Raw genomic sequence first — 19787 nt, forward strand, 5'->3', positions numbered from 1 at the left:
GCCATTCGAAGTCTTTCAGAGGGATTTAGTCTTAGTGTTTGCATACCTATGATGTTTATTCTAGCAAGAAAAAGGGAAATCTACCATTGTTTTTGTAATGTTAACTTTTGATCTAGGTTATTTGATTAATCTTTTATTTTGTTGCTTCAGTTCAGTAGAGGTTGAGCAGTTTATACTTGATGACTTGAGAAACCGTGTACAGCTGAGTAGTGTTGCTCTGCCATTCGTTAGTTTTTATACATTTATCAATGCACATAATGGGTATTGTCTTCGATTTCTTTTTCGGTTCAACATTATCTTTCTGTTTTAGTAAAAACAATTTTCTCAATTTCTTATCTTCCTGTTTATCTTTTCTAGTTTAAACTGTTCAACTATACCCCCTGACGGGTCATTGGTTGCTGCTGGATTTTCAGATTCGTCGCTAAAGGTTTGTTCTTCATTACATTTTCGTTGCATGTGACATGTCAATTGTTTGTGTTTTCTACTAAATTTGGTACACATTGTGCAGATTTGGGATATGGCAAAGCTTGGGCAACAGGCTGTTGGTTGTAAGTCAATCCTCTGTTTCTACTGTGTTGAGATATTCTTGTACATAAATCAAAGTTAAAAAAAAGATATGCACGTGTTTTACAGTGTATAAATTAGTCTAGGATATATAGACACACAATTTAAGCCTTCATAAATTGCTAGGTTTTTTTGGCTGTAAATGCAACAAACATTTGGTTAAAAAATTGCTGGCAGTCATGGAGTTAAAAGCTAGTTAAGGATGGTAATATCTCTTTAGGTTTATTAAAGCTATGTTAGTTTGTTACAAGTATGTTTTGTTTGCTCTGTATTCTGTATTTTGGTCAAAGCATATCTTATTTTTAAAATACTGCTGCTATCAGCTGTTTTACAGGGTGACGATGATGCAAATCCAAATGAGTTTGGTTCAAATGGAGGAAAAAGACCCTATACCTTATTTTAGGGGCACTCAGGACCAGTTTATTCAGCTTCTTTTAGTCCTATGGGAGATTTTATACTTTCCTCTTCAGCCGATTCAACAAGTACAGTCATCTATTCTCTCTCCCTCTTTCCCTCTTTGTTTTGTTTATGAAAGAATTACATTGTTTTCGTGTAGTTCGGTTATGGAGCACTGAACTAAATGCAAATCTTGTTTGCTACAAGGGTCATAATTACCCAGTATGGGATGTACAGGTATATCTCATCATTTTCAGTTGTAAATTGTTCATATTAGCAGTTCTTTTGCATCTCTGTTGTTGATTTGACATGAAATGAGTGGCCAATATATATATGTGTGTGTGTGTGCATTCTCCTTTTTAGTTTCCTTTCTTGGCCACTTAAACATTTTCCCTCTATTTGGAATTTGGATTCTAGATTTTCCTCTACTTTACTTTTTTTTTCTCTCAAAAAGAATTTGCTTCTTTAAATTCAAGTTAAAAAAAAAAAGCAATATTAGGGGTATTGGTTTTACTTTTGTACCTATTCAATTACTTGTGTTATTACTATTTTCTACCATACAATTGTTTTGACTTCTTTACTTTGTCTCTTCTCTTTCCCTTCACCACATTAAATAATGGTCATCTTTCCTTAGTAATGATTTTAATGTTATATATTAACTTCTTTGGTTATGAATTCTCGGAGCAGTATAGTCCTGTAGGACACTATTTCGCTAGTGCATCACACGACCGGACAGCAAGGATATGGTCTATGGAAAGAATACAACCTTTGCGAATAATGGCATGGCATTTATCTGATGTTGATGTTAGTTTCTCTCTGACTTTGTTACGTGTTATAAAAGGGAAGTAGTATTTCTTTGATGTTATTTATATTGTTGGACAACAACAACCTTAATCCAGAAGAGTGCTTTAATGTTGTCTAAACTTACTGATCTAGTCTAGTTCTTATACACTAATTCTGATTGAGGTTTCATTTATCATTATCAGTGTGTGCAATGGCATGCCTATCTCATTTCCCTTGTATTGAAGCATTTATCTATCTCATTTCAACATTTCATGTTTAAGGTGTAAAATTTTAGCCTCTCTCTGTCATTTTAGATTTTCTCTAGAAATCCAAGTCTCATCTTTTTTTTTTTCTGCAATTTTGGGTAAAATCTGAATCTGAATCTCATATTATAATTGTAGCTCTCTCTATAAAATTGTCTACTATATTCATATCTATGTTAATGAAGCAACTAGTAAATTGTTGAAACAATAAATTGCTGCTAGCGTAAATTGTTGAAACATTCTCTATGCCTCAATCTCTTTTTTCTATGTAATCTCCTTTGCTTATGAGTAATTTTATTGATTTGATTTATCAATTTTGAAAAACTAATTATTATAATAGTATAACTTGTAGCTTTTCTGCTGTCATGATAAATTTTCCAAAGGATCATTAAGTGTTGACTGCTTAGGATACTTTTTGTACTCACCTTTGATGACACTTGATCATTATAATATTCCCTAGAAAGATTCAAAAGATCATTAAAATGTGGTACCTGTTAGGCCAATTTTTACAGCTACTAACTGTTTTGGTTAGTTAGTTGTTCATTGTAACTAATTATTGTTATTTTGTAGATTAGTTACTTTATTAGTTTTGGTCTTTTCTGTATATATCATTACTTCATTAATGAGAATTGATTCTATTCATTCAGTCACTAAGTTTCCTTACAGTACCTACCACCAATGAGGAAAAAAAACATTTACTAAATTGTTATTTTGGTAATTTTAAACACAATATCTTATGGTGCTCAAGTCCCTGCAATCCTAATAGTGCCCACCCTAAAGTGAGAAGCTTTTTCACTAACCTCTATTAAATACTTGACCTGCCTTTGCTCATTGCCTTTTTTTGTAATGTTATAACTCCTTTTTTTTTTCTTTCTTTCTTTCTCCTTTTTTTTTGGCTAAGCTTACTTTTCTGCTGTATTAATACCAAAAAATTAAAATTTGAGTTAGCACCTATAATCAATTGCTATCTTCACTGTAGGGATCTGATTTCTTCTTCTTTCATGTAGTTAGAAAATATTTCTAGCTTTTTTTTTAACTTTCTTTGGTTTTGATGAGTCTTTGATCTGAGTGGTGTGTACATATTAAAGATCATAATAAGGATGCTGAAATGTAAAACATTTTCAACCATATCATCAAACTAAAGGCTTATGGCTTCATTAGATTTTGAAATATCTGAAAGGGTATGTACCAACTATGTCCTGAACCTTTATATTGGTGTTTGCAGATAACAAGGGATACTAGTGGAGTTCCTAAGGTTCTTACAAGGTTAGACGCATCCTCATCACCCTTGGCTGACACCATGACATAATATGAGAGCTAGAGATCCTTTTGTCTGTGAAATGAGAATTTAAATTTTTCATGTTCCTAAATTTGTTATTCTATTTTATTACTTCTCTTACTTTTATTTTTGTTATAATATTATGCTAACTTCAGACACAATTTAAGTGTTAGAATACTGAATTTATTGTATGTGAAACTCAAGCAGAAATTTCTTCTATACCTCTTCTACTGCCTTATCTTTACAGGGTTGTATGAACTCATTATCAACTTGTTAAAACAGTAAAATACAAATATACTGAAACATATTGATATACATTCACTGTATTCTCTTAATGGCAGCAAGTTGTTTGACAAGTTTGATTTTATTTGCATTGTATTCTCTTTTCTTATTTATAGCTTTGGTAAGTTATAGTTTATATGATAGTTATGGGATTGGCTTTGCATTCACTTTTTATATTATTTATTTATTTTAGTTTTCATCTTGCAATTGTTCCCAAGCTTTGTTTGAATCTTCATTTTGTTTTCTATTATGCTTATTTATATTTGGATTTCTGAATTCTATTTTGTTCATGTTGATTATAGTCAGTAATGATTTAAATGGGGCTAATTGTATGTTAGGTTTGTGGCATTAGCTCTCCAAACCTGACTGCTTATCTTTCTCTATTTATTTTTCAGAGAGTTTGGACAAGTTCCCTCGAAGGACTAGTACGCCATCTGGGGTTCATAGTCAAGCACAACAATCTGAAGAACAGCTACAACAACAGCAACAATAGCATTAGCAGTAGCAACAACATCATCCAAACTATAGTTTGAAGTAAAAAATGTTCAAGATTATAAAACTTTATTATGTTATGCTTTCAAACTTAAGTTAGAACTAATATCTTATGAAGTAGACACATTCATGGTTTGAATTAGTTATTTTTTAATGTAATACTTATGGTTTATCAATTTATTGAGAATTACATTTTATGATTAATTTTGTTTTTTTTTATCAAAATACAATAATGAAGATCTTTTAATTAAAAAAAAACCATATAAGTATACTTATTAAAATAAAATTTTAAATATATTGTCCACACTAAAGTAACAAAATTTTATTACTATATGTTACGATTTAAAAACATATTATAAGCGAAACAAATCGTTATGATTTATATAATATAACAAACTAAAAATGCTATCAAAATAATCAAATGTAACAGTTGAAAAGTGTTATGAAAATAGTACAAGATTAAACTTCAAATTTATAACAAAAAACTCTATCTAAATGTTATTATTTGAATATTATAGCACGTAAAAATGTGTTATTGAATAGTTTAAGATAACACCGAACATAACATTCAAAAACCGTTATAGAAAAGACTGGACTTTTAATAACAGGGGCTATGTTAGCATTTTCAGAAGTGCTATCAATAATCCCGGTTAGCAGTTTTTAAGTGTTATGAATACTGTTTTTTCTTGTAGTGAATGTAGGAAGTTTCGATGTCTATGCATGTATAACGCGAGGTGTCCCGTTAGCGATTAACGATCTAGTTGAGCGCAAGAAAGTTTATAAATTAATGTGTTATGGATTGTGTTTTATTTATATCAATGAGACTTATTATTTTATTTTATATTTTTCAAAGACTGCATAAAAGACACTACATTTTTATTTTAAACCATTTGGCCCAAATTGCATGTTTTATCAAGGTTCTACTGAAAATTTATTCTAAAATTGTATTTTTCTAATAAATATGAGTTGAGCGATGTTTTTATAAAGTAACATATTAGGGAATTCTTGCAAAGAAAGCGGTTGATTTTTCCTTGAAAGAGGCTAAGAGGAGAGAGTGAGAGTGAGAGATTGGGTAACTGGTTGATCAATACGCAGTGAACAATGAAATTTTTTTTTACCCTTATTAACAAAAGGTTGTCAATGTCAGCCAAAATTTTTTAAGCCTAATTGAGCCCCATCCAATAGATCTGATCCAACGGTTCTCTACATTTCACGTAACCATTCCATGCACAGGATAGAATAGGTCCTCTGACTAACAATATTATATATATAGATTAATGCTGCATTGCATGAATATTACAAGGGAAAATGTGATACCATCACCTTTAAAAATAACTGCCCAAGACGCATTTGGCCAGCAACCTTAATTGGTGACCAGACACCTCAACTTTTAACCACTGCTTTTGAGTTAGCACTCGAAAATACCCATTTTGTGGACATCCCAACGGGATATTGAACTGGTTGGCTGTGGGCCCAAACCTGATGCTCATCCAACGTGTAACGCCCTAGATAGCTAGGATCGCTACACTGTGTACTTATAAAGGTGCAGGACTTGCTAATCAAGTAATTTAGTCAAAACGTGTCACTAAACCATAAATGTGCTAGGGTTAAAATGGTTTTGGTCTCCAAAAGATACATTTCATATATTTAAACAGATTTACATATGGGATCCCAAAAAGGAACAGTGTTTAAAGGTTAGTTACAAAATTTCCAAAATACAGACTACCATCAGCAACTCTAAGGCAAAACATACATTTATAGCTTTTCTGTTCCTATTATCCTCTCAACCATGGCGGCTGAGTAGCTGGTCATGTACATTTCGCTCACAAAGCTATCCAAGTCAGGGCTGATCAAGTTTTCCCTTGCCTTTACCTACACCACGTAGCACCCATGAGCCAAGGTCCAGCAAGAAAACATATTACACATCTCAACAATCATATCAAGAGAATATTTCGTCAAGCATGATCAACCACTTAACATTCCACATTAATCACATAGCATGTAATCAGAATCAAAGAATGCAACCAATCATTAATAACAGTCAAATCACATAATAACTAGGGCTGAAAACTTAGGCTGCACCCTCTGTTTACCCCAGTGACTCCGGCCCGCTTAAACCGAGCTCAGTGCATAATAAGCTGTCCTCAGCTACTAGTGGCCAAGTTGCGCCCTGTGTGCAAGTGTAACCTTTGGCACTCTTAGGCCGTTGGTTTACTATTTACATGGCATAATACCATCCTTTTCAAAGCATATATATTAGGGAACCCTTAGTCCCATTAAAAATACACAACCAGGTGCAGTGTTCTTACCTTTGGCTTCCAAGTGAACTGGTTACGAGCGATGCTCCTTGAGCGCGATCCGATCCCCGATCCCTAGCTTAGCACCTAGTCACAACCAAGATAAAGGATACCATCAACAATCTTAAATGAGCTTCTAGACAAAGTTCTAGTCTCCGGAACATTGAACTTCACCAAACATGGTAAAAGATTCAATCCCGAGCACCCTAGGTTAAATTCCCAAGCCTAGAATCTCAAAATCCCAAAATACCTTAAGGGCAGCGACATTATCCACCCATGCTGCGGTATGGCCCCAACCAGAGGCCTCCCAAAGCCCAAAAACAGGTAAGGGTTGCGGCCCTACTCAGACCATGCCGCGGCCCGCCCTCCTTCTTCAGCACCCATCAGCTTCGAAGGGTCGCGGCTCTCCAAGAACTATGCTGCGGCCCCACCCCTTCGAAACTAGGAAAACCTCAATTTTTGACTCTCAAACCTCATGCAAACTCACTCAAAAATACCCCAATTCAACAACTCAATTATCCAAAAACTTCCCACGAGATTCCAGCAACATAACCCAGCTGAAACCAAGACTAGAAACCCATCAAAAACATATTTCAATCACTAAAACTTTCTAACAGAAGAACACAAAACCCAGCCATAAAAACACTATAACTGAACCATTAAACCTTAAATTCGACCTTACCTCAACTGCAGAACCAATCCTTCAAGTTCTTTCTGGGCTAACTTCCAAGGTTCCAGCCTCAATTTGATCTTCAAATCCAAAACCCAAAAACCACTTAGAACACAACCAAAATAACAGAATTTGAACAACAGAAAATGAGTATCAATCTTTACCTTAGTCCTGGTTGAATTCCTTTGCTAAAATTGAGCTAATCCCTCAAGACCCAAGCCTAAATCACAGAGCTTTCAGCTGAGTTCCTCTAAGTTCCAAGAGTTTTCCTTTGAGAGAGAAAGGGAGAAAGAGGAAATTGTCAGTTTATTATGTTCTACTATTTTCTACAGCTCCTTAAGTCTATCCTTAAGCAATTAAGCTAATCCCAAAGCTGGGGGTACCGGAAACGTCCCCGAGGGCAAATGGCAAAATTACCCAATATTCCCACCTAGACTTCCTAACCTCAAATATATCTCCAGTTATCTATTTTCATAACCCAGTAATCTAAATAACCACCCGATACTTGAAATACCCCTTGACTTGTCCTAAGTCAAATATTAAGCCCCGTTGTGACTTTCAAGCTATCTAGCTCCCTAAGATTCCCTCAAGTCGTCTGCTGCAGATTTATCCACATAATAATGTGGTTCTCACAAGTATAACATTTAATCACATTTATATTCATATAATCATACAAGCATGCTTATCATGTAATCATACATTAAATCAATAAATTCACACATAAACCAATTATGCCTTCCTGGCACACTAATCAAGGCCCTTAGAATTTCGTCCTCGAAATTTACCTCAATAGCTATCCCCTCCTACTTAGAATTTCGTCCTCGAAATTTACCTGAATAGCTCGTGATACTGATCCCGCATCGCTGTCTCTAACTCCTAGGTCACTTCCTCGACCTTGCTATTTCTCCACAACACTTTCACTAAAAGAATTGTCTTATTTTGTAAGACTTTGTCCTTTCGATCCCAAATCTGAACTGGTCGCTCTTCATAGGACAAGTCTGTCTGCAACTCTAAGTCCTCATACTTCGGCACATGTGTCGTATTTGAAACATACTTCCGCAACATGGAGACATGGAATACATCATGAACTTCTGACAATGACGGTGGCAAAGCCAACCTGTATGCCACTTGTCCAATCCTTTCTAAAACCTCGAAAGGTCCAACAAACCGAGGGCTCAGCTGGCCCTTTACCCCAAATCTCCTCACCCCTCTCAGTGGTGAAACTCGCAGAAACACGTGGTCCCCAACCTGAAACTCCACGTCCCTACGCTTAGGACCAGCATAGCTTTTCTGTCTACTCTGCGAAGCGAGAATTTTGGCTCGAATCTTCTCGAATGCCTCATTGGTCTTTTGAACCATATCTGGCCCCAAATACCTTCTCTCACCCATCTCATCCCAATGAATAGGTGATCTACACTTCCTTCCATATAACATCTCGTAAGGAGCCACTCCAATCGTGGATTGGTAACTGTTATTATACGAGAATTCGATCAACGGAAGATAATTAGTCCAAGATCCCTCGAAGTCAATCAAACACGCCCTAACATGTCCTCCAATACTTGAATCATCCTCTCAGACTGTCCGTCACTCTGAGAATGAAAAGCTGTGCTAAACTTCAACTAAGTCCCCATGGCTCTATGCAGAGCTCCCAAAAACTTGGAGGTAAAGATAGGGTCTCGATCAGATACAATAGACTTTGGAACCCCATGGAGACAAAATATCTCCCTCACATACAACTCTGCATACTGTTCCACTGAGTACGTCGACTTCACTAGCAGAAAATGAGCTGACTTGGTGTATCTGTCCACTATCACCCACACCGAGTCACAAAGTCCCACTGTTTTGGGTAATTCTCCCATGAAATCCATAGTGATGTCATCGCACTTCCACTCTGGGATACCCAAAGGCTGAAGCAATCTCGCTGGTCGCTGATGCTCAGCATTTACCTGTTGACATGTCAAACATCTAGCCACATACTCTACCACATCCTTCTTCATCTCGGGCCACCAATATAATGCCCATAGATCCTGATACATCTTTGTGGTACAAAGATGAAGCGAGTATGGCGTAGTGGGAGACTCATCCAGTATCTCTCCTCTGATCCCCTCATCAGCCGGAACACAAATCCGTCCCTGATATCGAAGCATACCAGTCTTAGAAATAGAATAATCCTTAGTTGTACCCGTTAAGACATGCTGTCTAACCTCCTACAACTGCGCGTCTACAAACTGACCCTCCTTGATCTGCTCTAACAGGGTCGACTGCAAGGTAATATTTGCTAACTGGCCTACTACCAATTCTATCTTTTCCCTGACCATCTCATTAGCTAATTCTCTAGAAATCTAGGTGGAGCTATACAATTGTCCTGGGCCCCTCCTACTCAACGCATATGCCACCACATTGGCCTTCCCTGGGTGGTAAAGGATATCATAATCATAATCCTTAACCAACTCCAACCAATGCCTCTGCCTCATGTTCAGATCCTTCTGAGTAAAGAAATACTTCAAACTCTTATGGCCAGTGTATATCTCGCACTTTTCCTCATACAGGTAATGACGCCACACCTTCAGTGCGAATACCACTGCTGCTAATTCCAAATCATGAGTAGGACATTGCTGCTCATACTCCTTCAGCTGACGCAATGCATAAGATGTTACTTTCTCATTCTGCATCAACACACAGCCTAAACCCATCTTCGATGCATCACAATAGACCACAAACTTTCCTTCCTCTGAAGGAAGACTCAGCACAGGTATAAAAATAAGTCGTCGCTTCAATTCTTGAAAACTGTTCTCACACATCTCTGACCAAACAAACTTCTGATTCTTCCTCGTCAACTCTGTCATTGGTGAAGAAATCTTTGAGAACCCCTCTATGAACCGTCTGTAATAACCTGCCAACCCAAGGAAACTCCGCACCTTCGAGGCGTCCTTGGCCTCGGCCAATCTCTTACTGCTTCTACCTTGGACAGATCCACCTTAATCCCTTCTGCTCCAACTATATGCCCAAGAAACGTCACCTCTGGCAACCAAAACTCACACTTCTTAAACTTGGAGTATAGTTGATGCTCCCTTAACCTTTGTAAAACCTATCAAAGATGCTGCTCATGCTCTGCCTCTGAACTGGAGTAAACCAAGATGTCGTCAATGAAGAGAATGACGAACTGATCTAAGAAGTCCCTGAACACCCTGTTCATCATATCCATAAAAGTTGTCGGGGCATTGGTCAGACAAAAAGACATGACCAAGAACCCATAATGCCCATACCGTGTTCGAATAGCCGTCTTCAATATATCCTCATCTTTGATCCTCAGCTGGTGATAACCAGATCGAAGATCAATCTTTGAGAACACTGTCTTTCCCTGTAGCTGATCGAACAATTCATCAATCCTTGGTAGAGGGTACTTATTCTTGATAGTCAACTTGTTCAATTCTCTGTAGTCTATACACATCCTCAGAGTCCCGTCCTTCTTCTTAACAAACAACACTGGTGCGCCCCATGGAGAATAACTAGGCTTGATGAATCCCAAATCTAGCAGTTCTTGCAACTGTATCTTCAATTCCTTCAACTCTGCTGGGGCCATCCTATATGGTACCTGTGACACTGGTTCTGTCCCAAGTGCTAACTCAATCTCAAATTGAATCTCCCTGCGCGGCGGCAACCCTGGTAGATCCTTAGGGAATACGTCTAAGAACTCACACACCAATCTGGTCTCTCCCAGCTCCGCTGGCATAACCCTGGTAGTATCCACCACACTAGCCAGAAAAGCTACACATCCACCCTGTAACAAGTCTCTGGCTCTCAATGTTGAAATCATGGGTACATGGGGTCTAGACACCGCACCCACAAAGACGAAAGGATCCTCGCCCTCAGGCTCAAAAGTCACCATCTTCTTCCTACAGTCAATAGTAGCTCCATACCTGACCAACCAATCAATCCCTAAGATCATATCAAAATCCTCCATATCTAACTCAATCAGATCCACCGAAAGTTCTCTACTATCAACCATCACTAGCAGTGCCCTAATCCATCTCCTAGAAACTACCAGTTCCCCTGTAGGCAATAAAGTCCCAAGCCCTGCAGTCTGATATTCACTAGGTCTACATAGTCTATCAATCACTTTACTAGAAACAAAGGAGTGTGTAGCACCAGAATCAATCAATACAGTAAAAGGAGTGCCAGAGCTAGAAAGCTGACCAGTAACTACCGAGGGACTAGCCTCAGCCTCAGCCTCTGCCTGTGTCAAGGTGAATACTCGAGCTGGAGTCATGCTATCCACCTTTCCTACTTCACCTTTCTTCACTGCTGGGCAATCTTTCCTGAGATGCCCCACTGCTCCGCACACAAAGCAAGCCTTGGCCCGACACTCGCCCAGATGGCATCCTCTACACCTCAGGCACTCCAAATAGGTCTGCCATGCCTCGCTGCCACCCCTAAAGGCCACCCTGTCCACCCCGACCCCTCCTATCAGGACCAGCAGCGGTCGAAGTGTCAGGGGTCTTTCTCTTGAAGTCACTGGGGCCTCCGCCCCTACCTGTCCCTGAATAAGGAGGCACCACTCTGCGGCCCCCGCGTCTCACCGCGCTTTCTTTCCAAATCTTGTTCTCCGCTTCCTCAGCGGTAAGAGCCTTCTCAACGGCTTGGGCATAAGTTGTTCTTCCAGGTACCGTTGTAATTCTAACATCCCGGGCTATCATAGCATTAAGCCCCTGATAAATCTATCTTGCCTAGCCGCATTAGTAGGCACAAGATCTGGTGAAAATTTCACAAGTCTGTCAAATTTTAGGGCATATTCAGTAACGGTCATATTGCCCTTCACCAAACCCACGAACTCATTAACTTTTGCTGCCCTGACGGCAACATTGTAGTATTTCTAACTGAATAAGTCTCTGAAACCTTCCCAACTCAAAGCAGTAACATCCCTGGTCTACGATGCCACTTCTCACCAGATGCGAGCATCCTCTCTCAACATATAAGTGGCACAGGCCACTTTATCATGCCTCTCTACTCTCATGAAATCCAGAATTGTAGTAATCATGGTAAGCCATTACTCGGCTTTCAATGGATCCGGTCCACCCTCAAAGATTGGAGGCTGCTGCTTCCTGAACCGCTCATACAATGGCTCCCACCTATTTCTAACCTCTCTAGATTGCACAACTTGTACCATTGCAGGTGGTACAATAGGGGCAGCACTCCCTGATGGAGCCTACTGTCGCAAAATACGGATCTGCTCATCTTGGCTCTGCAACCGAGCCTGCATATCGGCCATAAGTTGCTGCCAGTTCTAAGGGACTGGCGGAGGAATCTGGCCCTGGTCATCACCCACGGTCCCAGACCTAGTGCTGGCTAGTCGCGTAGATTTTCTTGGACGCATAGCTATCCAAGTCAATCTGCAATCAACGACTTGGCAATCAGACCATGATGACAGGGTAAAAGCTTCGCCAAAATTGACCAATGGAATATAACCACACACAAACAATCAACATATAAGCATCTATCCTCATGCACCAGCTGCTAATAAGCATACCCCAACATCCTCACACAATAGCTATGTGTTGACGGTGAGAACTCGTCAACCAAATTAAGTTAGAAAAATAGAAATGTAGAGATTATCAAAAGAAAAACTTTAAAGATCTAATTGGAAACTCAAAGAACACTTGCAAAAGAAAAATGGTGAACTGAATTTGTATTTCTTATGGTGTAATACTACAATGTTTTTTCCAACCCCCTTCCTAGTGGAAGTGGAGTTTCTTTTATAGTGGGCTCTAATGGCCCCTGATACAATGTGGTCTAGGGGACCAGGTAGTATGCAAGTACACTGTCAGGTGAGTGGTCTCATGGGTAGTGGTGTCTGCTCCAGTACATGATCAGGGTTGGTGGGAGCACCTCCACTTTAGTACTTGATTGTGCCTCCACTAGTCGCCCAGTACGGGTGTCAGAGGAGTGGCTAGTGAGGACAACAACATGTACCTCACTCGTACTACCACTTCTTATCTGGTGTGGGTATTATGTCCATAATCTAACTCCTTTTGGTTTGTTAGTGCGCTCCATACCCATAGGAAAAATGGTGCCCCGTTGGTGGCACTAATCTTAGGGAGAGAGATGAGGCCTCTTCAACGAAGCCTGCTACGTATACGGTAAGACTTGACACCCATGTGTGAGTCGTTGATCTCACTTCATGAGATCAATGCCCTGTGGCCCCCATTTGCGAGGGGCAGGTGCGAGGCAGTAAGGACCCACGCAATGGTCGTGCCTTGCGAGGCTCCTAAGGGTGAGGGACCTTGCTATGCTTGCCTCCTTGCGGAACGGATCCAGGCGTGTGAGGCGATGGCGTGATGGCCTCCCGAGAAGGTGATGGCCCGAGGGCCTCGCGGAGGCGTAGGTGCATGAGGGCCTCACGTGGCACACTTCTTGGGTACGCCCAATGGCCTCGCGAGAAGATGTTGGCCTGAGGGCCTCGTGGAGGTGAAAGCGCATGAGGGCCTCGTGCGGCGCATGTCCTGGGCGTGCACGATGGCCTCGCGAGAAGGTGATGGCCCGAGGGCCTCGCGGAGGCGCAGGTGCATGAGGGTCTCACGCGGCGCATCTCCTGGGCGCGCATGATGGCCCGAGGGCCTCGCGGAGGCGCAAGTGCATGAGGGCCTCGTGGGGCGCAGCTCCTGGGCGCGCAAGATGGCCTCGGGAGAAAATGATGGCCCGAGGGCCTCGCGGAGGCGCAGGCGCATGAAGGCCTCGCATGGCGCAGCTCCTGGGCGTGCACGATGGCCTCACGATAAGGTGACGGCCTGAGGGCCTCGCCGAGGCGCAGGCGCATGAGGGCCTCGCGTGGTACATTTCTTGTGCATGGACGATGGCCTGGCGAGAAGGTGATGGCCCGAGGGCCTCGTGGAGGCGCAGGCGCATGAGGGCCTAGCATGGCACGCCTTCTGGGCACACCCAATGGCCTCATGAGAAGATGATCGCCCGAGGGCCTCGTGGAGGCGCAGGCACATGAGGTCCTCGCGTGGATCACCTCCTGGGCACGCCCAATGGCCTCGCGAGAAGATAGTGTCCCAAGGGTCTAATGAAGGCGTAGGCGCATGAGGGCCTTATCACGTGCTTTGGATCTTTTACAAGCATGGGATTTTGAGCATCCACACTATGTAACAAGCATTCATCCATACACAATATACAATTAATCATCCAATCATCCAAATATTCATGTACATGCATGGTGATGCTAATAAACATGCCTCAATATTGTCACACAACAGTCAAGGGCCAGGCCCTATCAGGATCTCATGCTCCCTATTAATCCAACAGATAACAACAATCATAGTTCATTCCAGGCATATAAGCATATAAGCACATATACACATTACCAAACCCTGAATCGAGCATGTCTCTAGCAGCGAATGTACATGTCCATCCGGTCTTCAGGAACCCTTAAACCTAGGACACTCTGATACTAAGTTGTAACACCCTGGATAGCCAAGACCGCTATACTATGTACTTATAAAGGTGCAGGATTTGCTAATCAAGTAATTTAGTCAAAACGTGTTACTAAACCATAAATGTGCTAGGGTTAAAATGGTTTTGGTCTCCAAAAGATACATTTTATATTTTTAAACAGATTTACATATGGGATCCCAAAAAGGAAGAGCATTTAAAGGTTAGTTACAAAATTTCCAAAATACAGACTACCATCAACCACTCTAAGGCAAAACAGACATTTATAGCTTTTATGTTCCTGTTATCCTCTCAACCGTGGCGGCTGAGCAGCTGGTCATGTACATTCTGCTCACAGAGCTCTCCAAGTCGGGGCTGATCAAGTTTGCCCTTGCCTTTACTTGCACCACGTAGCACCCGTAAACCAAGGCCCAGCAAGAAAACATATTACACATCTCAACAATCATATCAAGAGAATAATTCGTCAAGCATGATCAACCACTTAACATTCCACATTAATCACACAGCATGTAATCAGAATCAAAGAATGACACCAATCATTAATAACAGTCAAATCACATAATAACTAGGGCTGAAAACTTAGGCCGCACCCTCTGTTTACCCCACTGACTCCGGTCCGCTTTAACCAAGCTCAGTGCATAATAAGCTGTCCTCAGCTACCAGTGGCCGAGCTGCGCCCTGTGCACAAGTGTAACCTTTGGCACTCTTAGGCCATTGGTTTACTATTTACATGGCATAATACCATCCATTTCAAAGCATATATATTAGGGAACCCTTAGTCCCATTACAAATACACAACCAGGTACAGTTTTCTTACCTTTGGCTTCCAAGTGAACTGGTTACGAGCGATGCTCCTTGAGCACGATCCGATCCCCAAGCCCAACCTTACCACCTAGTCACAACCAAGATAAAGGATACCATCAACAATCTTAAACGATCTTCTAGACAAAGTTCTAGTCTCCGGAACATTGAACTTCACCAAACATGGTAAAAGATTCAATCCCGAGCACCCTAGGTTAAATTCCCAAGCCTAGAATCTCAAACTCCCAAAATCCCTTAAGGGTCGCGGCATTATACACCCATTCTGCGGCATGGCCCCAACCAGAGGGCTCCCAATGCCCAAAAACAGGTAAGGGTCGCGGCCCGCCCCCCTTCCTCAGCACCCATCAGCTTCGGCAGGTCGCGGCTCACCAAGAACTATGCCGCGGCCCCACCCCTTCGAACCCAGAAAAACCTCCAATTTTTACTCTCAAACCTCATACAAACTCACTCAAAACTACCTCAATTCCACAACTCAATTGTCCAAAAACTTCCCACGAGATTCCAGCAACATAACCCAGCTGAAACCTAGACTAGAAACCCATCAATAACCTATTTCAATCACTGAAACTTTCTAACTCAAGAACACAAAAACACAGCCATGGAAACACTATAACTCAACCATTAAACCTTAAATTCGACCTTACCTCAACAGCAGAACTAATCCTTCAAGAGCTTTCTGGGCTAACTTCCAAGATTCTAGCCTCAATTTGATCTTCAAATCCAAAACCCAAAACCCACTTAGAACACAACCAAAATCACAGAATTTCAACAACAGAAAATGAGAATCAATCTTTACCTTAGTCCTAGTTGAATTCCTTTGCTAAAATTGAGCTAATCCCTCAAGACCAAAGCCTAAATCACAGAGCTTTCAGCTGAGTTCCTCTAAGTTCCAAGAGTTTTCCTTTGAGAGAGAAAGGGAGAAAGAGGAAAGAGTCGGTTTATTATGTTCTACTATTTTCTACAGCTCCTTAAGTCTATCCTTAGGCGATTAAGCTAATCCCAAAGCTCGGGGTACCGGAAACGTCCCCGAGAGCAAATGGTAAAATTCCCCAATATTCCCACCTAGACTTCCTAACCTCAAATATATCTCCAATTATTTATAATCATAACTCGGTAATCTAAATAACTACTCGATACCTGAAATACCCCTTGACTCGTCCAAAGTCAAATATTAAGCCCCGTTGTGACTTTCCCGCTATCTAGCTCCCTAAGATCGCCTCAAGTCGCCTGCTGCAGATTTATCCACATAATAATGTGGTTCTCACAAGTATAACATTTAATGACATTTATATTCATATAATCATACAAGCATGCTTATCATGTAATCATGCATTAAATCAATAAATTCACACATAAACCAATTATGCCCTCCTGGCACACTAATCAAGGCCCTTAAGCCATATTAGTGATTTTGGGTCGTTCGACAACGCTTCCAAAAAGTTCACTTGCACCACTGGCCACTAAGGTTCTGGTAAGGTCGAGTGCAACGGTGCTGGTGGAGTCCCATCGACCACTCTGATCGAACTGACCGTCAAAGGAAAAGGGGGGACATGATTTTTACGACATGAGCAATGTGGACGGGTTCAACATACCAGATTTGGTTATGCAAGCAATCATCATGCCAGGTCAATATCCACTACACCAAATACCCATTTCCATAACACATGAATATAATACTAACAAAAAAGTGTTATGCTAGAGTACTATAATGGGCCACTTTGTGAAAAAAAGGGCGGTAATAATACTCCATCCCACGCCACTTTGATTTTTTTTCATTTGTGACCTGAAAATTTGTGAGACCCGAGAGAGACCCAATTCTCATACCTTTTTTCCCCTTCTCCTTCTCGTCTCTCTCTTCCCTTCACCCTAGCCGCACTCCCGTAACCACCATCATCCTCAGCTCCGACCACCTAACCACACCACAAGAATTTTATTCTCAATCTTTCTCTCTCCCATTTCTCCTCATCCCCGATTGTCTCATCCATTTCTCCAATCATCCTCATGGATTTCTAGCAATCATTCTCGCGACTTCTCTAAACCATCTGGAAAGCTTTCGTATCCTCAAAAAATAGGTATGTTCTTACTCAGCTGCTTAAAAATTGTTTCAATCCAATTGAAATAAAGCACTGGTGGTGCCTCGCCGGAACCATCACCGTCATCGCCACCAACTTCTGTCCCCCAAAATTTTCTCTGTCCAAGGACAACGGTGGCTGGTGTAATCCTCCGCTCCAGCGCTTCGATTTGGCCGAGCCTGCTTTCCTTCAAATTGCTCAGTACCGTGCCGGAATTGTGCCAGTTGTATTCAGAAGGTAACACAACACAAACTCTTCTCTCTTTTCTTTTCTTTTTTTCTATTTATTTCTCTTTTTTGAAATTTTAAATGGAAAGAAATTAGTTTAATTGCTATAATTGATTAGTATGATAGTGATGATCTTTTCTCTTCACAAAAAGACCGAACAAGAAATTATAAGTTTTACACTATAGCTAATTTGTAAATACAATTTCAAGGTGTGAGAACATACAAATCCATTTAAGATGATATTATTTTGTTCTTTTCAAAATTTGGTGTGCATATAAACTGTTTGATTAAATTCCTCAATCACCTGTAATTCTATTTTCTTGTGTATGTACAGATTTTAACTCAAGCTTCGATGCTTGCCTAAAGAACTGCCCACTTCTCTATTCCACATTCCTAATCTAAGTACCCTCAACTACTCCACTAAGCCCAATCATGTCATCACCTCCGTTAGAATCGAAGACAAGCCTCCTTCTTCTTCCACCACCACCACTACCATCTGCTAGCTATATGCATATATATGAGATATGTTAATCAGTTTGATATCATAGTGATCAATTTTATGAGTTTTGGAATTATAATGATTGTAAGTGTTAGTGTAAGACCCGTGTATTTATGCTCTTTAGCTATAAATATATATAAATGGCTTTATGAGTGTGAATGAGGTAAGTTTTAGTTATATATAGTGGGATGTGCTCTGTTCCATAATTTTACTACTTTTGATGGTCTTGCTTTCCTTTTTAAAGTATATATTACTAATCTTTTAAATAATGCATTAGAATTGTTTGAATAAATGCTTCACTGAGATATATGTGAATAATATCTTTAAAGTAAACTAACAATATTAAAATTTATTAGAGGTGTAATATTTTCAGTTTTATTCCCCAATTGATACTTGATTTATCTATGTTTTGCATAGATGGTATTAATTTGTTGTTATTCGTAGACTTTATGCAAATGGTAAGTATCTTTAATATCTTTAAATAAACTTATGATTCTCAATAAAGTGATATTTTATATCAATTAAAATGAGTGGCTCGTATATATGTACAATTTAGGAGATGTAAGTAACAAAGATTATCATGTGTTTATTTTTCTCCAATCCCACTACAAAAGCTCACCTTATTGGGCTCCACGACAACTATAAATTATCATGTGTTTAAAAATGATGTTTGTTTTTATCTACTTGCTATGATGAGATCACGAAGTGATGAAAGTTAAACTTATTTGCTTTATGAGTCGTTATCCTGAGCGGTTACCTGAGAAACACAAGGTTCTCCAGAAGCACAGTTTCTTAGTAGATAAGATGAGGGTAGAACACCGTTTCATGTCTATTGTTATGCTTGTTGTTTGTTGATATATACACATGCACACTGACATGTCAGTATACTGAGTTTAATTGTCATTAACAGATAATTTTTCACTACTTGCAGTTTGAATCCGAAGACACTTACTCTTTCTTACTTTTTGGTGGCGGTGCCTTGCTTACCCTGTGGCTAGCATCAGCTGTTGTTCGAGCAATTGATTCTATCCCGGTGGTGTGTAGGCTTTTCCTTAGCATCTTTGTTTTTCAATCAAGTCAATAGATTATTTTTCCCTAAGTTGGCATATTGATGATATGCTTAATTCAATGAAATGAATCAGTTCCCCAAATTGTTGGAGATTGTTGGTCTTGGCTATACAAGGTAAAAGTACTAAATGTTTTGCATTATGAGTAATGCTTTACATTTTGAGTAGTCATGTCCATTTTTGATTTTATGACTTGCAGAAAAGAAGGGAGGAGTTAATTTCTTGCATTATTCATTTTACTTTCATACCATATTCCTTGAGTTTTTTTAGCAATGTTAATACAAACTGTGAATTTAATTGAGAGGTGGATATACTTACTATTAACCCTTCGGTTTTTTACGACTACCATCAGATATTCCCTCCATGATTATCCTTTTCTTGAAGCTTAGTTTTTTTTTCTTGCTGGTTTAAGTGTTTGCTATTTAGTTTATCTACGGTTTATCTTGTTTTTTTTCTTTTGGATATTGGTTATTTTAGATAGTTCTACTAGTCTCATGACTTATTCCTCCTATGCTTTTTATTTTTTACTTGTACTCAGAACTCTGTTTTGTTTAGTTTTGATGAATAGCACCCCTATGTTTATAGGGCATTCAACTAGGAAAAAAAACATCACATATAAAAATGA

The 19787-nt window shown here is 39.9% G+C and overlaps 1 protein-coding gene and 1 pseudogene across 1 annotated transcript; both read left to right on the forward strand.

Annotated features, from left to right (window-relative positions):
* The first annotated feature begins 904 nt into the window (after positions 1 to 904).
* Positions 905 to 3315, forward strand: LOC133832886 (transcription initiation factor TFIID subunit 5-like). Its single transcript, XM_062263165.1, has 4 exons — positions 905 to 1046; positions 1121 to 1197; positions 1648 to 1764; positions 3232 to 3315. The coding sequence occupies exons 1-4, from the start codon at positions 1007 to 1009 to the stop codon at positions 3313 to 3315; spliced, it is 318 nt and encodes a 105-aa protein (XP_062119149.1). The 5' UTR covers positions 905 to 1006.
* Positions 3316 to 18779: 15464 nt separating this feature from the next.
* On the forward strand, positions 18780 to 18860 carry LOC133833329 (small nucleolar RNA snoR128; annotated as a pseudogene).
* Positions 18861 to 19787: the final 927 nt, after the last annotated feature.

The sequence above is a fragment of the Humulus lupulus genome, chromosome 4, assembly GCF_963169125.1.
Source record: "Humulus lupulus chromosome 4, drHumLupu1.1, whole genome shotgun sequence".
Taxonomy (NCBI): domain Eukaryota; kingdom Viridiplantae; phylum Streptophyta; class Magnoliopsida; order Rosales; family Cannabaceae; genus Humulus; species Humulus lupulus.

What these genes read in the sequence shown, in the direction of transcription:
- LOC133832886 (XM_062263165.1), top strand. Translation starts at nt 1,007, where the DNA reads ATGGGAGATTTTATACTTTCCTCTTCAGCCGATTCAACAA. An exon ending in CTCTTCAGCCGATTCAACAA is followed by an intron (nt 1,047 to 1,120) that starts GTACAGTCATCT and finishes GTTTTCGTGTAG; the next exon opens with TTCGGTTATGGAGCACTGAA. An exon ending in ACCCAGTATGGGATGTACAG is followed by an intron (nt 1,198 to 1,647) that starts GTATATCTCATC and finishes TTCTCGGAGCAG; the next exon opens with TATAGTCCTGTAGGACACTA.